The 18,131-nt window shown below is 36.8% G+C and overlaps 1 protein-coding gene across 5 annotated transcripts; it reads left to right on the forward strand.

Annotated features, from left to right (window-relative positions):
- Window positions 1-20: 20 nt before the first annotated feature.
- Window positions 21-16,731, forward strand: LOC145975022 (uncharacterized). 5 transcript variants are annotated; one of them, XR_014439863.1, is made up of 17 exons: window positions 1,065-1,212; window positions 7,522-7,738; window positions 8,345-8,649; window positions 9,098-9,169; window positions 9,847-10,070; window positions 10,218-10,315; window positions 10,421-10,732; window positions 10,871-11,257; window positions 11,351-11,589; window positions 11,666-11,946; window positions 12,106-12,262; window positions 12,362-12,564; window positions 12,641-12,789; window positions 12,882-13,193; window positions 13,316-13,725; window positions 13,817-14,707; window positions 15,022-16,731. XR_014439863.1 is itself a non-coding variant. In XM_083105148.1 (16 exons), exons 2-16 carry the CDS (start codon window positions 7,625-7,627, stop codon window positions 14,397-14,399), a joined length of 3,846 nt encoding a protein of 1,281 aa, XP_082961274.1. In that variant the 5' UTR covers window positions 21-603; window positions 7,522-7,624; the 3' UTR covers window positions 14,400-16,731. The 5 variants fall into 5 exon arrangements, 4 of the variants coding, with proteins under 4 accessions (XP_082961274.1, XP_082961273.1, XP_082961272.1 ...); XM_083105148.1 differs by lacking the exon at window positions 1,065-1,212 and adding an exon at window positions 21-603 and having other exon boundaries at window positions 13,817-16,731; XM_083105147.1 differs by having other exon boundaries at window positions 996-1,137; window positions 13,817-16,731.
- Window positions 16,732-18,131: the final 1,400 nt, after the last annotated feature.

The following is an 18,131-nucleotide window of genomic DNA, read 5'->3' on the forward strand; positions in this document are numbered from 1 at the left end:
ACATGTCTCGAGTCTCGACCTTGTCATTTGCGTCGCGAGACTCGAACGAGAAGGCGGTATAACGCGCGAACCTCTCCATCCGTCATGATTATTCTTCGCAGGGCGAGATTAGCTTTTGCAATTGGCGATTCACGTGATTGAACAATTCTTATGATCGATACTTCCTAATCGTATTGCGGTAATAAGGGATTATAGATATAAATATATAATGGTTTTTTTTATCCAGGTATTTAGGTTAATAATTGTTCTTTCATATGCTTAGATTCGAATCTTGCATCGTGTCTTAAATTATTTTTTATTAATTTAATATAAATATATACGTAATACATTTTGATGCGAGATGATAAAATTGTTTTAAAAATGCAAATATGCTTTATTAAAAACAAATTAGATTTTTGCGACATGTATCACGTGAATTTGGTCACGCAATTTTATAAAGTATGTGTTTTATCGGGAGTGTCGTTCAAATAAGTATCGCGCGATTTAACTGTTTCGTGAGTGAATATATTGTGTGAGTGCACAAGATGAACAAGAGAGGAGGAAGAGGAGGAGGAGGAGGAGGAGGCTCGAGAAGACATCGGGCATCGGCGAGGCAACTACGGGGTAAGCAATTAATAATTTTAATTTTAATTTTAATAATAAAAATTTTAATATTAATATTTTAATTTACTTTTTATTTGTAAAATTAATTACTTTGCAAGTGTAATTTAGTGTAATTTTACTCTTTTAATACATATAAAATATAGCTAGATTTTATTTTGGATTATTTTTAAGATATTAAATATATAGAAGTCAACACTCGTAGAGTTTACATACATGTGTACATTTTGTATGATTCGGGAGGCATTCATTGGTTGTAGAAAAAAAAAAACTGTCGTGCCGTATTCTTGTAACATTCGACGCTGATTCGCTGGATCTGAAAATAGGAACCAATCGCGTTCGATGAAGGCTGCTACTAGGGGATTTTCTCTGTCGAATGCGGCCATATCACGTTATCGTTGTAAACACGAGATGGCGGGTCGGACGTAGCGCGAGCCGCGCGCCGCATTTCGCCGCGGATGGTTCGATAAAAATCAGTCGTCGCTCGACCGATTCGTTCGAAAGTTGTTTTGACAGCGCTTTGTCGACAGTGCCGAGGTGAGTGGTATTGATATCTCGCGTCTCGCGCTTGTCATCTCTCTAAACGAGTAGCGATCCGGATCCGGAGTAACGGTGAGTAGTAATACTGTGAGTTTCGTCGGAAAAGCTTCCTCAAGGAGGCTCCAAGGGGGGTCGTTTTCTCTCGCGACTTAGGACGCGCGAGGATTTCAGCTGGTGGCTGGTGGTCTCGCGCCAAGTGCTCGTCGCTCGTCGCGACGACGAATAACGACCCAGAAGTGATTTAGCGCGTATCCTCGCGCGATACTCTCGGCCCGTGACCGAAGAAACGGACGGCCGGCCGAACCAAGGTTAGGATGATCGCGCGACGCTTCCACGGCCGACGACGACGACGACACTTTGACAGCCGTGTCTCGCCTTGTCTCGCGTCGCGTCGCGTCGCGTAGCGTCGTTTCGCGTCGCGTAGCGTCACGACGAGCCCTTCGCGACCCTTTCGCGTCTTTTTCACGGCCGTTTTCTCTACAAAGGCTATAAAGAAAATCCTAAAGCTGAAATTTTATATCTCGTACACCGCAATAATTGGGGCGCGATTCCGTGTCTACAAAATTAAAAATAACGTTATCGATGCTTTATACTTGTATCCGCGTCAAGTCACTTTTTAATACGGTACGGACATTTTTTTAAATTGCTATTTTACATTACGTGCTTTTATAAAGGTAACAGCAAGTGATTTTAATAAAAAGAATAACGCTGTTTTTTTAACTGTAAAAATAAAAAAAACTTGATAAATAGAATACGAATATGTATAAGCGCGAACTTGTTCGTACTTATCCTTGCTAAAATGTATTGATAATTTTAAATGACACATAAATTTGTGCAATTTTTAATAATTGTATTCGTATATAATTTTGGTATTCTTTCATTAAATACAACAAGTTTTACATTTAAATTTGTTAATATTATTGGGAATTTACTAAAATTTCACGTCTCGATAAAGAATCTCGAGCATCATTGTAGCGATAAAATTATTCATTCGTTTGAAAATCCATTGGAGAAATCGAGGGAATCTCATAATTAACGCAATGTCTAGCGAAAATATATTTATTTGTAAAAATATATACATGTATATGTGTATATATATATATTTTTTTTTCTTTTTACACAAGCCTTTTACGAGTATATAAATTCGGTTCGGGGACTTGAACTTGGTGTTGCGAGGTTGATTTCCGCTCGACTGCTGCGGTAAAATAATTTCATCGTCTCGTTACAACGCAATCTTCTCTCTCTGATGATGATTAGCGCGCGAATCTACTCCCCCGACGACGATCACGATAGAGGGAAGCGAGTAGCGAACAGGGGCGTTGTCCTCTCATCCCGTCATCGGTCGCACGCGTCGTCATCGGGGCATCTTTCATTTGGGGTGCCTCCTCGAAAAGGGAGAAATCGTAGAGAGAATGCGTGTGAGAATGCGTATATATGGGGCACTTTGCGTGCGTCGACGACTTGATCGATCCACCTCTTTCGATACGCTGCACGCGATATTTATGCTTGAAAACAATGATGGTGCGATATGATGGTGTGACACGAGAGTTCGAGAAACACACATTTCGGATATAAAAAAAATAGGGGTCAATGGGTGAATCTAAACGCTCGTTACACAACAATTTTCAATCTCAAGAGTATTCGTAATTGTTTTGAAATTCATTCGTCATATATATTGCGCCAAGATTCAGGTAGCTCGTATTATAAGAAGGATATAACTACACAGAAAAAAAAATGTGTCGAATCAAAACTTATATAGGTACTTAAACTAACGCGTTCGTTGTTTCGTATATACGCAACAATTTATAATCTTCTTGGAAGAATTTAATAATTTAAAATTTCAACAATATTATAATCTTATTTTAATATTGTAATTGTCACCTCAAGAATATATAATTATTTAATTCTACTTTAAGAAAATTATAATCTCTGATTTAAAAATGTTATTTTCTATCTAACATTGTTTCTTTTCCATTCGAGAAAATTAAATCTTAAATCATAAGAATATATCTTTCTCGATTGAACTACATAAAATGGCTTCATTCAAGAGTAAGCAATTATTCAAGCAATTATATTTTTCTTTAATTAACGCAATATAATCTCATTTCAAGATTTCCATGTTAAAACTAAATATATTTAAATATATTTTCAAAACAAGAATATCCTTTTTTCTGTGTGGAAGCTTTTGCTAAAATTTCAGATTTATTTTCATGCCATTTTAAGCAAAATTTTATTAATAATATATAAGTAATATTAATTTTTTAAATTGTGGGGAGAAAATTAATTATGAAAAGTTATACGCCGTATACTTAAACTTAAAACATCTGGTTTATCATAGGAATGTCACACCGCGTAATATTGAATGCACAAACAGGAAGGAAAAATTGATACGGGGAATTTTAAAAAGTTGAATAAAGTTTCAACCTTCAACGTGAGGAAATAAAAATTTTCTAAACATAGCCTTCTTTCAAATAATTTTCTTACCAGTGAGTACAAAATTCATTCTATTCCACGTCTCCTTTCAATCGTTTTATTAATTCTTCATTAATCAAATATACAAAAGATGCATAATTTATCGCATAAATACGGAATACGTATACGTACATTTGCGTTTGTGAAATATTCCGACAAGTGATCCAGAGATAAAAAACACTTATTTCTAAATTATTTAAAATACATGTTTTAAGAGATCGCGATGACGTATAGTACGTTGGATACTTTATCATGAATTTTCCAGATTTATGGAACACGCATGATATTGACGTTTTTTAATATAAAATTAAAATTAATTCTTTAATCGCGCAAAGGAGGAGCGCGAACGAAACATCTGGCACGACGGATGCATGTTTCATTTCGTATCTTTCTCTCGATTGTCACACATATTTCTCATTTTCTTTTTTTTTTTATTTGCGTTCGGCACCGGCAATGCACAGCACGTGTGCGGTAGACTAGACACATGTGTGTGATCGGATCTCTCTCCGGGAGAGATATGTCGTGCACACCCGCAATTTGCGCGACACAAACTCTGGCAATGAGAGCACAATAACAAACTCGCGCGGATTAATGATCCCCAACTATTGCAGTTACTATTACAATTACTGCTACTATTGTGAAGAGATGGGCGTTTCGTATTGAAAGATTTCGCATTGAAAGGCGACTTTGAATCAATTTGCGTGACCTCGCTCGAAACAATATCTAGAATGATTTGACTGATATTTTACGCGCGAAATTACATTCTGAAATTGTACACGCAAATAGACAGAAAGAGAGAGAAAGAGAGAATGTTAAAATTTTACAAGTATGCACATTGCACATGTATGCATGTACATATACGCGTTGCGGCAGTCAACGAAGGGCGCGAACGCGAAAGAAGAAGGAGGAAAATAATGAAACAGAAAAAGGTTGACAGGGAGTGTCGTGCACAATGAAAGGGCAGGCTGGGATCTGGGATTCGAATGTCGCGTCTCTCTACAATTGTACCGGATCTTGTTCGTTAGGTCATGGGCGAGCGCAAAAAAGTGCCGACCGAATCGACTGTTTTAATTCTTCTTTAAAAATAATGCATACGGCAAAGAAATTGAAATTTTTTATTGTATTTATTTCCTCTTTTATCTCTTTTGTATACTTATTTCTGTTTAATACGATATTATATGTATATATTTTCGAGGTGTTTTTATCTCTCTGCTTCATTCTCTCCTAGAATTATAATAATAAAGAGGTGTAAACAAGCGCAATATATATAATTGATATACATGTATCGATCGTGGAATTCCAAGTCCTACATTTTTTAATAATACGCGATATATAATTATTTCGAATCGTCCGCATAATTTCATTTGCAAACATTTATTCCGAAATAAAACTTGATAAAAAAGTTTCGTAAATTACGTCAGCTATATAATGAAGATTGTATTGTACTATATCATTACTATCTTTTTCATTGTTTTTTTTCATTGTGCGAAAAATAAAACACACATTTTTTCCTGCAACTTGATGTATGAAATCTTTCTCGGGGCCTTTACGCGGACACATATTAGTTTTCAACATTTCAACAAGTTCAAAGGAAAACTTGATCGTCATGACTAACAGTCCGTTTCAAAGCGCATAAAATATTCTTTTTTTCTTCTCATTTATTACATCGAGTTTGATGCGCAATACATTACATGCATAAACTAAGGATTCCATGTAGCACGCTGACAATTATAAGCCCATGTGAACGATACTTTATGTTAGACGCCTACACTCGAACACGTTCTTCTACTCGAGAGAGATACGAGAGGAAAAGAAAAGTACGGAATAGTTTATGGAAACAGTTTTATTATTATATATGAAACAATAGATGAAAAGAGAGGATATAATAAAGGTATATAATAAAGAAATAAGGTATCCGACGAGAGAGTAAATGCAACTCTGTGTATAGAATAATCATGTACGACATTCCTCTGCGACATTTAAGCGCTAGTCGTTTCGAATCTATGAATGGCACCTATTCATCCCGTTTACGTTTTTATCATTCGATAATAGTCGATGCAGCAGCAGCAGCATTCGCGCTACGATTTTGCTACCGCGTCTTTCGCAAATAAAACCTCGTGCTTTCTTTTCTTTTTGTCTAAAAAACGGACGCATTCATTCACGTACAACACGGAAGAATACACTCTTTCCTCGAAAAATATAAATATTTGGATAAAAGCAAGATTGACACGAGATGATTTACTTTTTATTATTGATTTTTCAGCATGCTAATAACGTTAGCTGCGTTTAGCGGTAAAAAAATCACTGTTGGGTTTCTCCTCGGAAATTGTGCATCGTGCATGAAATCACACGCAATCACGCGTGACGGGTGCACCGCGCGTTTTAGAGCGATTGGATCGACTGCGTGATATCCTGACCGTTTGTTTAAAGATTACGACAGCTCTTCGAATTGGGTCAAAAAGCAGAGCTTGCAAATTGTCCGTCAATATACACAATACCTGAAACACACTTGAATGTTGCAAATATTTTTACGCGTTCCACTTTTGCTCTATTCTCTCTGGAAAAATTTAATGAAAATTATTCTGAAATCATCTCGTCGCCTCATTTTTCTTTTTATTTTTTATTTAAAATAAGATAAATGATATATTGTATTTGAGTTTGAAAAAAAAAATAAGATAAAATAAGATAAATGATATATTCTATTTGAGTTTGAAAAAAATAAGATAAAATAAGATAAATGATATATTGTATTTGAGTTTGAAGGAAAAAATAAATAAAATTATATTCCAATTATGTGTTGTACAAGGAAGAGAAAAAATTATATGGTGTAAAAATATCTATATTGTCTGGCAATATACTTGTCTATGATGATATAATCGTTATTGACTTCCTCCGGACCGAAATGACTAAAGCGATAACTCGATCAAATGTCCGTTTATTAAAGTTTTCACCTTTAACACTTTTACAATTTTTTACGAAACGAATAATGATGGATACGATAGATGAAACAAGTTTGGAGAATCCGATTTTGTTTTACCTCTTTGGAAACGCTGATTCGCGATTGCGGACGCTAAATGTACCGGGTCAAGTACTAATAGAAATAATTTCGATCGAAGAGCCCATATCGCACGAAAATAAAACGCGTTCGTGATATTTCGATTGTGCCCTTAATTAACGGAAATATGTAATTCTTTTTATTAGTCGCTTTTATGGCCTATTGTTGTGTAGAATGGAAACGCTTTGGAAATATTTTGCACATTTTCGTATCGTACTCGTCGACTATTTACACGAGTACGCATCATTGTAGGTATAAAAAGGAAGAGAGAGAAAAAGACGACGCGCGACACGAACCACATGAGAGCGGACGTAATTTAAAATATACGCGGTGACGTATACATATAGCGGCAAGATGAGCGGAATGTTCAGAATCTTAAACGTTTAATGAAACATAATCGGTTAATAGGTCTCGCACATTCAGCCAAAGCTACCGCACACACGCGACGAATGGCGACTCGTCTCTCGTATTCCCCTGCTCTCTCTCTCTCGCTCCCGGATATTTTTATCGTCCCTATAAAACTCTATATGTATTCCGTCTAGCCTTTTCCCGTTGCACACGGCTTTGATCGCTACATCGAAGGAGGGTTCTCCTCCTCCGAGTTTTATACTCGATAAAAAAATCCCCCTTGCTAATGTGTTTTTTTTTTAATCTCAATCCGTATATTTTATTATATTATTTTTAATTTTGTGATTCTATTTGTACACGTACTCTACCTAAAATTACAAACTTTGAATAATTTATGCAAATAGTATATACAGTATGCTTTCTATATATCATGAATAAAATTCACAAATGTACGAAATATTTTCGATATCGTAATTCAAACGATTTTTCTCGCGTTTGATTTGCAGTGTAGAATGATAAATGGTGGCCACCAACAGCATGGTATATGAGGAGATAGTTGGTATACGGGGCAGCTGACCCCAGCCGCCGCGCACGCTTTTCACGCGCGAGATGCCCCACAATCTAAACTCAGTTTCCGCCAATTCCGCCAACACAGGACCGAACCATCAAGCCTATCCTCAGCAACCGCATCATCGAGAAAATGCAGATGGACTCCAGCCCGAGGTAAGGTAAAAAGAAAAAAAAAGAAAAAAAAATAAAAATGGCTCGGACAGAGGCTTGACGCGTCAGATACTCAAATATTTGTCAATCTTAATTAATGGCATTTTGGCCAATGAAAAATATTTTCATTTACAATTTTTAACCATTATTTTTACCTCATCTAATTATAAAAGGCCATTGGCCATCAAAATTGGAATATTATTTGTATATAAATTATTATGGAATATATTATTTGTATAATTGTGTATAATTGTATACATGTAATCCGAGGAGAGGGATATATTATATATACAATTAATATTAAATTCAATTTGCAGGTTGTTTGTTCAGGCTATCAATTTAATGTGTGTGTACACGGCAATCTAGACTAGAATAAATGGATTTTTCGTTTTTGAAATTGCATCCAATATATGATAGAATGACAGAATACAGATTGTAAAATTTTCACGAGTGCGCGAAATAAAAAATAAAAGCCAAATAAATAAAAAATATGGTCCAAAATATAAAGTAAAATAAAGAGAAATAAAATAAAACGAAAAAAGAGAAAAACGCTGCTTTGTTTTCCTGAATCTTAATTCAATGAAATTCAAACGCAATCGTTGTTTTTAGAAAGAACCGGTGGAATTCGACATTTCGCATTTGCGAGGTGCTCCAGCGGAAGTCGAGACATTGGTATACAACATCAAGGAAGTGGCCCAGCAATTCCTCTATCATTGGCGAACCTTCCCCATCGTTCTGCCACCGCCATTGTCTTCATGCACGGAGGGTGACGACACGTTGGCGCGAAAAAAGTATCATTTGAGGGATCTTTTCGTGGCACCCAGCTTCGACGAGTTGGACGCCGTTGCTGTGGACAGCAAGGGCGAGCCCAGAAGACTGACCAACAAACAATTGGAGAGCATTAGGGAGCGAGGGTAAGTATTTTCTCTCAAATGGATGTCTTACAGTCTCTCTTTTACTCTTTTAATAATTGTGTTAGCTAGTAATTTTGTATAATAATTATACATTACATCGCGTAGCGGCAGTAGAGATATAGACAGTAGAGAAAGATGTCGTAGTAATGGATAAACAAGAATACAATCCGCATCCGGGATAATCGTTCAATCTGTTGATTTGACGATTGACGAATAGAGAGATGTTCGAAAAACAATAAGCAAACGCGTGTGAATTTTGAAACGACTTCGATATGCCTCGTTTGCGTTTTCAATAAATGAAACGCACAGAGTCTCTCTCTCTCTCTTTCTCCCCCCCCCATCTCCCTTCCACCTTCCCTCTCTCTCTTTCTATGCTAGATAAATAAAGCAATCCTTGTATTTCTCTTTGTGTACGTGTCTGATGTATGTTCTAACGATTTCTGTAAAGCTTACACAAGGATAAATATGGAAAGCCGAAGAAGCTGAATGCCACTCAATTGGAGAGCATTCGAAGATGCGGGTACGTGTGACACATTAGCGACGATACTTGAAACATAATAAAAATGTGTTAAAAAAATGTTTAAACAAATAAGTCGATATTTCTCTCGCGCGGAAAATTGTCACAATCACAGCATGATCCTTCATTCGCATTGCGATTAGCCTAATAAATACTCATTTGCGTTCCGCTAAAGAGATTAATGAGATAAATTACTTATATAATTCTGTGCACGATTGAAATTGGAGATTCATGTTGAAATTTAACGTGTGTAACCCCATCATGCATTAGTTGTCGCACGGCACTCGATTTCTAAGTTGTATATTATAGAAAGTTGTTATTTATATTATTAGCTTAGATATTTTGGCTTGTTGTAATACATAATTATAATGTAAAAAGAATTCCTCCTCCATGAGCTTTAGCGCGAATCTCTATAGTCGATTATAATTATATGTATATCGAATATATGTAACTCGACATAGATGCTATCGAATATATAAAAGTGTCTTTGGTGAAACTAGAAAACGAATAGACGTTACATTGCTATGTAAATAGTTTTGTAATGTGCCATCTTCACTTAGTGTATATTGCAACACATTTATATGTACAACAAGTAAAATGTCGTTTTGCAAAATATCAGCGCTTTGTGTGATTTTGATCGGAAATTGAATCGCGCGGCTGACCAAAGATTCTTCTTGCAGAGAATTCGAAGTGGACTCGATCAACTTTGCCGGACAGACACACCGATGGCGATTGAGCGGTCTTTTGCAGCGAGGCCGAGACAGACGGCGGGACGCGTTACTCACGGATCTCGCTCTGGCGACTAGGTTTCTCGTTGTAACGGCGAGAGCTAGATTAATTTCCCATTGCTTTAGTGTCTCGCAATCCCTTAAGGCTCTAATAACGGGGCTATTACGACTTCTCGGTGAGCAATTTACGTCTTTCTTGCGCTTTTGTGCTCATGTCCACGTAATATGTATGTTTGCGTGACGTTTAAACGTTACATGTTCGCATTATCAACGCCTTATTATACATATGTATACGTTATAATTTATACGTATGTATCTTGCAGACATTATAATCGGCGTGCCGTCGCTCCAGGCGCATAATTTAGATGTTAAAATTAGGGAAGAACGTTGTCGATACTTGGTAGCGGAATTGGTCTGTCGGGTAAGATCGGTTATTGTACATCTTTTCATATTTTTCCGAGATTTCTCAGTGTCTTGGATAAATTGTATAAATTTGAATTTTGGCATTTTCACTACGTCATTACAGCCGGAATACGAGGATTCTCTAGAGCTACTCTGTGGATTTATAAGGAAACAACTTCGTCGGGCAACTACTGAAAAGTTTGAAGTGGAAAGAGAATCGTCCCAGCTATTGCCTGTTTCGATCCCTTTTGTATTTGGGACACCCGGTGGGGCCGCAGTCGATCTCCGACTATTCAGCAGGGACATAATTAGGAAAGCTCTTCCGACGCTCGTTGCAATTTTGGAGAGAGAGACAAGAGGCTGGTTTCTTCACTTTAGAGAAAGACTGATATCCGAATTGAGAGCACAAAAGAAACCGGACGAGGAAATTGAACGAGTAAGAAATTTTTCCATTAAAAATCAACGCCTGCCTGTTCACGCTTAAAAGAAAAATTATAAAGCATAAATTTACTATATTTTATACATTTTTGTGTAATAAATAAAACAATGTATTTAGCGACATTGATATTTTTAGGAAGTTAATGAAGCGGTGATGCGCGAGTATCTGCAAAGAGTATACTCGAATATCTTATCGCATCCAGACATACTCGCGTTAGGCGACGGTATTGCTCAGCTGCTGGTTCAACAGGCGCAATCAGTCGTACTGATGCATCGAGCAGTGGCAAATATGCAACGGAAACTATCGCAAACCAAAGAATCTCTACGACGCCGTATCGAAAACGAGCATCCGGTCTTGTCGCGAATACAGCCGTGGATGCGCGATCGTATGAGAGAGGCCGAAGAGAATTTCATCGAGGAGTGCGAGTGGAGCGCGCACGAGGAAGCTCTGACGCTCTGCAGTCATCAGAATCTCACGCAAACGATTTACTTTCTTAATCGTGATTTGACCTTTATGAGAGAGGTATAAAATAAAGCGCTTAATTTTAATTATATTTCTTTTTGTTTGATCAAAGACTTGGTAGAAAGGTTTATTACACATTTTATTATTTCTCAGAGAGAGCCAGTTCTCCTAAAAGAACTGCGAAAGGTTAAAACCCCGACGAGGACTTTTCAATGGCCGACGCAAATCTGGCTACCAAAGAATTGGATAATAAGACGCAACTTTCAAGGTCAATCAGAAATCATTCCGACCGTATTGAGCAACACTCCGACTTCTATTACAACACCTCGCGCTGATCCCAGCCAGCCCGTCTTTTTAGTCGAAAGAGAGATTGTGCATACAACTACGACAAGGTGCTTGAATCAATCCACTAGACTATTAGCTCAAGATCCTAATGTTTAGTCTTGTAATGATATCGTGATATAACAGGTGGCCAATGTGGCGCTGGATAAATTACATTGCCAGGACATGGTGTTGGACTTGGAATGCAATGTTTTTATTGGGCGTAGCCGTGCCGTGGTGTAGTCCAGTGTCTTTTCGCGCTTTGTTGCTGGTACAATCGTTTACTCCCGACTTGGAGTTGAGTCAACTAAACGGAACATTGTTCCCGAGAAAGTCATCGCAGATGCCTACTCTTTGTTCTCGATTAATAACGCTTTGGAGGCACATCAGTAAAAGTCGGACACACTTTGAAACTGAACCAGACACAGGTAAGTTCAATCTCGATCACACTCTCGTATTTTGCAAATACGTTTGTTTATTTTGATCGACATAATTATAAGAATCAAGGAGCACATATACAATATTAACAAAAATCATCACTGGTATCACTAATAATAATAACGATAATGATAATGATACTCTCTTAGGATTTATCGGCAAAGGTATGACTCGACATCTAAATAGATTATGGAATTATGGTGTAAAAGGTCTATTGGGCACGCTTATCATACTGTTTGTATTTCCCGTGGTGTGTATTATGGCAAGTGTTGGTTCGCTAGTGATTGCTCTCACTGCAGTCTTATGGTTAGTTTCGTGCGCGATAACTTTCCGTTTGTTGCGGTGTTTTTTTTTTCTTTTTTTTCTTCAAGTTTATAATTAAACTCGTCTGTTCCATTTTGTCAGGATGCCTCTGGTCACATTGACGCTGCATGCGTTTATGGCACTTATCATGGACTTGGATAGTCCCGAACCGAGCCGCAATCGATATTTCGTAATAGTGGAAGCATTACTCTGGAATATTGGTATTCAAGGATGTCTACAACCAATAGCGGCATTATTAGTAGCCTTTGTTCTGTGCCCAGTAATTTCATTCGTGATACTTACAAGTAAATAAAATGCTGATTATAATAAAAAAAATATAAAGAATGATGTGTGCTTATGGAAAAATAATCTTATTTGCAGTTGCTGTGATACGTTACTGGATCAGAGTCCTCTGGGATACAGCCATGTTCCATCTAGTGATAAAAAACAGAGGTCGAATACCAGCGAGCGATAGTTTTGTCGTAAAGAGAATAGCTGGACCTGGGTTAGCTTCGGATTATTATTATCAAGTGAGTCGTCGTTTGCTTGTAAATGAACATTATATACTGTCCGACAATGTATAAAATTTATAAAATTAAAATTTTGTATATATTTTTATCAGATAAGAGCAGAACAAGCGTTGGCCGCATTCGAAGCGAAATTAGAACTGGACGAATTGCTGGCTTTCCAGCAGGAAACGGAGAGATTAATTACTCAACCACAGAGAGATTTTACTCAGTTTGTCGAAGCCTGTTTTGGCCCGTTTGCTGCTAGTTTGGCAAAGACAAAGGATCCGTACAGATCGCTCGAGAAAGAAGCCAAAGATTTGATTGCCGTATTACATGAGAAATTGGATCGACGAAGAAAGAATTTGCAAACAGGTCTCAGCGTCGCGGTGAGGAGTAAAATAAAATTAACTACTTTTGACTTGAAGGTAATTATTTTTCACAAGATCCTGGTGTATATATGTTTGTGTGTGTGTGATTCTACGTATTTTATTTTCTATAAATTTATACGCAGTTTATGTGCAGTCTAGTTGTAAAAATAAAATTGTAGGTGGTTATACAACAAGGCGCACTGATGCTAGAACGCCTATATCCCATTCATGTTTTGGCGAGATTGTCAGGGAATGAGGAAGATTTTTGGGAAAACAAAGGTTTAGGAGTATGCGACTGGGCAGGTCTGGCAGGGCTCATGTACGCCGATATCTTTAGTCTGGATTTTCTACAACCACTCGACGATTCGGATACTAAATTCAGATTAGAACCACATCCAGGAGTTGATTTGTCGCGATACACAGACATGGTCCACAGTACTGAGCTCGGTGGCATCAATGGGCCTGATTTGCTTGGCGCTGTTTACGCACCGCGCGGGAATATTCAGGTGCACAGCCCATATCTCGAGGTATCTGCTTTTAATCCGCGAGCTAAACAAACCAGCAACAGCAGAAAGACTGACAAGCGATGGTAATTATCTTTTTGTTTTCTTCTAATTGATTTATTTAGTTGACTTGGAAAGTTTTTTAAAAATAGATAAAACGCGCTACTTTCTTTGCAGTGATACTAGCGGACTGTTGACATCGACAAAGATCCGAAGACGCACAATGACAAATGACAACAGTTCCGAAGGACGGTGGCAACCGTGGAAACGCCAGATGCGTCCGTACAGTGCAGAGAAGCTAGTGATTCCTCTACCGATACCGCATCCGGCTCACATAGCGGTAACTATACATAATCGCGACTCGGAAGATCCGATTGCTCTCGATTCGGAACTATGTCAAAATATTTTGCGGGCCATTGAGGAATCTCCCGGTGAGATGGCAACGGAATGCGTAAATAGATATAGAGGCGGCGGCGACGGCGGTGGTGGTGATTCCAGTTTCGATTCCGTCGCGTCGCAATCGTCTGTTTCGATCGAGACTGGTTTGGAGAAGGAAAATGAGACAACGCAAGAGACTGCTGTGGCAAACGAAAAAAATGGCGAGACTTATCATTGGACTCTGTCAAATTGGGGCGGAGGCATGACGCGAAAACGAAACAACTCTGGATCCATAAAGGTTGATTTAGCGTCTCCGGAAGATGTTACTCTCGATACAGATACCACCAGAGTGATGTTCAGCACGTACGGAACAACCGTCTGAATTACATTCGCCATTATATACGGTTCTCTCGTCGTCGTCGTTTATAATTGATATATGAAGAAAAAGAGAAAGGAGAGTCGCAACTATAGATTTGAACTCAATCTTAGAGAACAGCCATCCAAGATGATATCCGATATTAAAATCGCATTATTATTCACTTTCAATTAAAAGCAATACCAATTCTTAATCAGTATGCAAACTAAGCATTTATTGAAAAATTTTAATCAATTTTAATCAAAAGTGTAAACTTGGGATGTTTAAAACAAGATATCTTCCAAGAGAGAACATATTTATGGATCAATTACCATGTAAGTATATACTGTCGAATAATATCTAATGAATTACAATTGTTTACATTGCGATAAAATGTAATCATTCGTGAATCTCTTTGTTATATCCAAATTTTATTTAAAAATCTATTACACGCTAATATTATGTATCAAATTGGTTCACTCGATACTAAGGTTTATATAAAAAACTTTAATTATTATTTTTTGTTTGTTTTCTTAGAATAGATCCAAATAGTAATAGACATATAATAGTAGGCAAATATGAGTCTTTAAACACTAGTGCAAGTATTACAAAAATACAATATACGTTTTTTAATTCTTTTCTGTTTCAGTAGTAAGACTAATATCGTCTTTACTCACAGATACGTTTCATTCAATGTCGAGTACTTTGACAAATTAATTGAGGAGAACCCAAGTAATAACTCTTCTTCATTTACAATTTAAGTTGGCACGGATTGGGCAAAGCAAGATCCAATCTTAATGCCATCAACTGGTAAATGTAGTGTGACGAATGATAATAGTAATAAAAATAATAATATTCTTTTCTCCGAGTTGTCCTAAGAGGAGGATTAAATGCAAAAATTGAATCTGGATAAATGACAAACGTGTGCACAAGAGCGTTTCGACACGTTCATTTCCATTCACGAGCGATGCGAAATTAAGATAATTAAACAGCAAAAAAGCCATGTTACAATTGAAACTAAGTCCACTACAAAAATGGAAAGTTATTAAAAAGAGTATTGTGCAGATATTTTCTAATATGTGTACCAGTATACCAAGACTCATATTTGCTTATTGTATTATTATTGCTTGGATTTATGTGTTTTAATTATTGGATATATCGGTTGAAAATATAAAGTGATCAATGCAAGACATTGAGAAATTTCTTTATTAAAAACTACAATTTTCAAGTCTATTTTATATATACATAAATATATATGCATACATACATATACATACATACATACATATATATATATATATATATATATATATATATATATATATATATATATATATATATATATGAGTGCGTGTGTAAGAAAAGATTAAAGAGAGCGAGAAAGAGAAAAAGTAAAAAAATATCGCAGGTTGTAGCGCAACAGATAAAACTAGCAAAGCCTCTCTTTAATATTATATTAAAAAGTAAATGCATTCATATTGATATACTGTATATAGATAGCCAATTGTATAAATAAATTTGTTAATGTTATACTCTCTAAATATACATTTTCCGTCTTACGGATCAGTTTTACGGATATGCTGAACGGCGATTCGCCGATAAAGATGTATGCTTACACACAATAACACATATACACTTATTTAATATTACGCAATGATATATAGGATTCTATGTGCTTGTGCGATAATTATTTTACTCAAATCGATTGTGAAATCGTGAAACTTCCATTATGAAAATAGCAATGGATGTTATCGATTGATTATATCTTGCGTTTAATTCAATCAATCAACAATGTACATACAGAGCATAAAGTGAACCGTATGTAATTGTAATTCTCTCTTGTATAATTTATTTCATCGAGAAGAATGGGCTCTTTTAACATATATCTAGCATTTCTCAAGATATTTTAACGTCGTGCTAACGTTCGAGCCTCTTAATGTACATTTTATTTTACTAATAAACTTACAATAGATGTTACGTATCCTCCGACTCCGATTGTCGAGAATCGAGATTAACTTGAAACTGTGCGATTTAAGACGTGCGCTGCAAATTGAAGAAAAACACCGCATTAAAAAAGTAAATGTATAACGATTCTGTAGATATGGGACAAGATACATAGCGAGTTTTGGCGCATTACGATACTAATCAACACCAATAGTGAAATTACTTGAACTCAATAAAATTTACTGTAATACATAAAGTGCATTCCCAATTTCGATTTAGACTTTATTATTAGTATAGCACACGGAAATTGATTGTGAAACGACTCGCGACTGTAGCTCGTAAATTATGGTCAAATTGTTTACATTGTTGGTTCATGTGGAACGAAATGATGGCTATTAAACTTTTGTCGAATCGATTCGCAATGCCTAAAAATTCAAACGATTCAAACTTGATAAATGTTTAGTCTTTCGTTAATATATATATATATCAAATTCGATTTGTCTGAATACATTTTGAAATGAAAAGTTGAGCAGAAATGTTATTGAAATTATTGTTTCAAATTAATTTGAATAATCATTTGAAGTAATATTTGAAATAATATGCGATTTGAAATTAGTCGTGAAAAAGTTTCAAACGCCATTCCTCTTTGAAAATCTCACGAGAGATTTGGCGTCAAACAAGTTGAATAATTACATTCCCGCATAAAATTCGAATAAGAAGTTGTGATCGATCGCAACTTTGGCGGTATATTCGTAATATATAAAATACATAGACGGAAATTAGCTGCCAAATAGGGGAAGGCATGAATGTAATTTTGGGCGTTTCTCAGCAAGCGACACAAAGGACACAATGTATCATTTTGTCCTTGTTGGTTGCCGAATGTAAACAAGGATGAAATTATTCCCTGCTCTGTGTCGCTCGCTGAAAAACGCCCTTTGCTTTGTTCCTTTCGAATGAGGCTCGATTTAATCGGTGATTGGTGGATAGAGTAACTGCCCCCTTGTCGCAAATCCACCCGCCATCATGGAATAAAAATCGAATTTCCGTCTATACATTTTATACGTTATGGCGGCGATTCAATGAAAGCGAGAGATTGAGGAATCACACATGCGATATACGCACGTCCCTCTATTTTCTCCGTTTTATAAAAATAACTTTTTCTTTCGCGATGGCTAATAATTAATCGCAACACGAGTGGTAATTACGAATAAAATTGTAAATTTATTTTTTCTCTCGAGACTGCGTCATCTCTCTCCTTGCCGAGAGAGAGAAAGACAACATTATCGATTCTTTCAGTTTCCAAGTGTCAAGAGACTCGATGACAACAAACGGGAAAACAAATGCGACAGCAATTACGTAAGATGTCCATGTGAAAGCGGCACGATTCATGCTTGTATCTCTATCGAGATTAGAAAAAACATAACATCAAGACATTCTCGGTTTATCTCGCAGCTTCGCGTTTCGATAATCCGACTCGTGATTCGATAACATTCCTCGCGAGAGAAAGAATGAGAAAGAAGGAGAAGAGGGAAAACACTCGAGATGCATGCTAAAATTGTCAAGTTGCTTCTTTCGACGGAGCAACTCCTTCTCTCTCTGTCGACAACAATGTCGCACATGCGAGACCTAGTCGTCTACCTGAAAGCAAAAATGTACAATTTCCAAAAAGGTTATAAATGAGGGCAACGACGAGCGAGACGGGCAGACGGACCGGCGATTGGCGTGACGCGTCGAATCGCGGACGCCTGTTTAGTTTACGCGTAAACCAAAACATTAATGACCTTGAAAGACGGCGCGTCACGTGACGGCGAGGGG

This window comes from Camponotus vicinus, unplaced genomic scaffold (assembly GCF_025532165.1).
Source record: "Camponotus vicinus isolate PSW18456_S1 unplaced genomic scaffold, iyCamVici1.0 SCAF_7, whole genome shotgun sequence".
NCBI lineage: Eukaryota > Metazoa > Arthropoda > Insecta > Hymenoptera > Formicidae > Camponotus > Camponotus vicinus.

Coding starts and splice junctions, on each gene's coding strand:
- LOC145975022 (XM_083105148.1), top strand. CDS start 7,625: ATGCCCCACAATCTAAACTCAGTTTCCGCCAATTCCGCCAACACAGGA. Junction 7,739..8,344: donor CAGATGGACTCCAGCCCGAG/GTAAGGTAAAAA, acceptor CGTTGTTTTTAG/AAAGAACCGGTGGAATTCGA. Junction 10,071..10,217: donor GGGGCTATTACGACTTCTCG/GTGAGCAATTTA, acceptor TGTATCTTGCAG/ACATTATAATCGGCGTGCCG.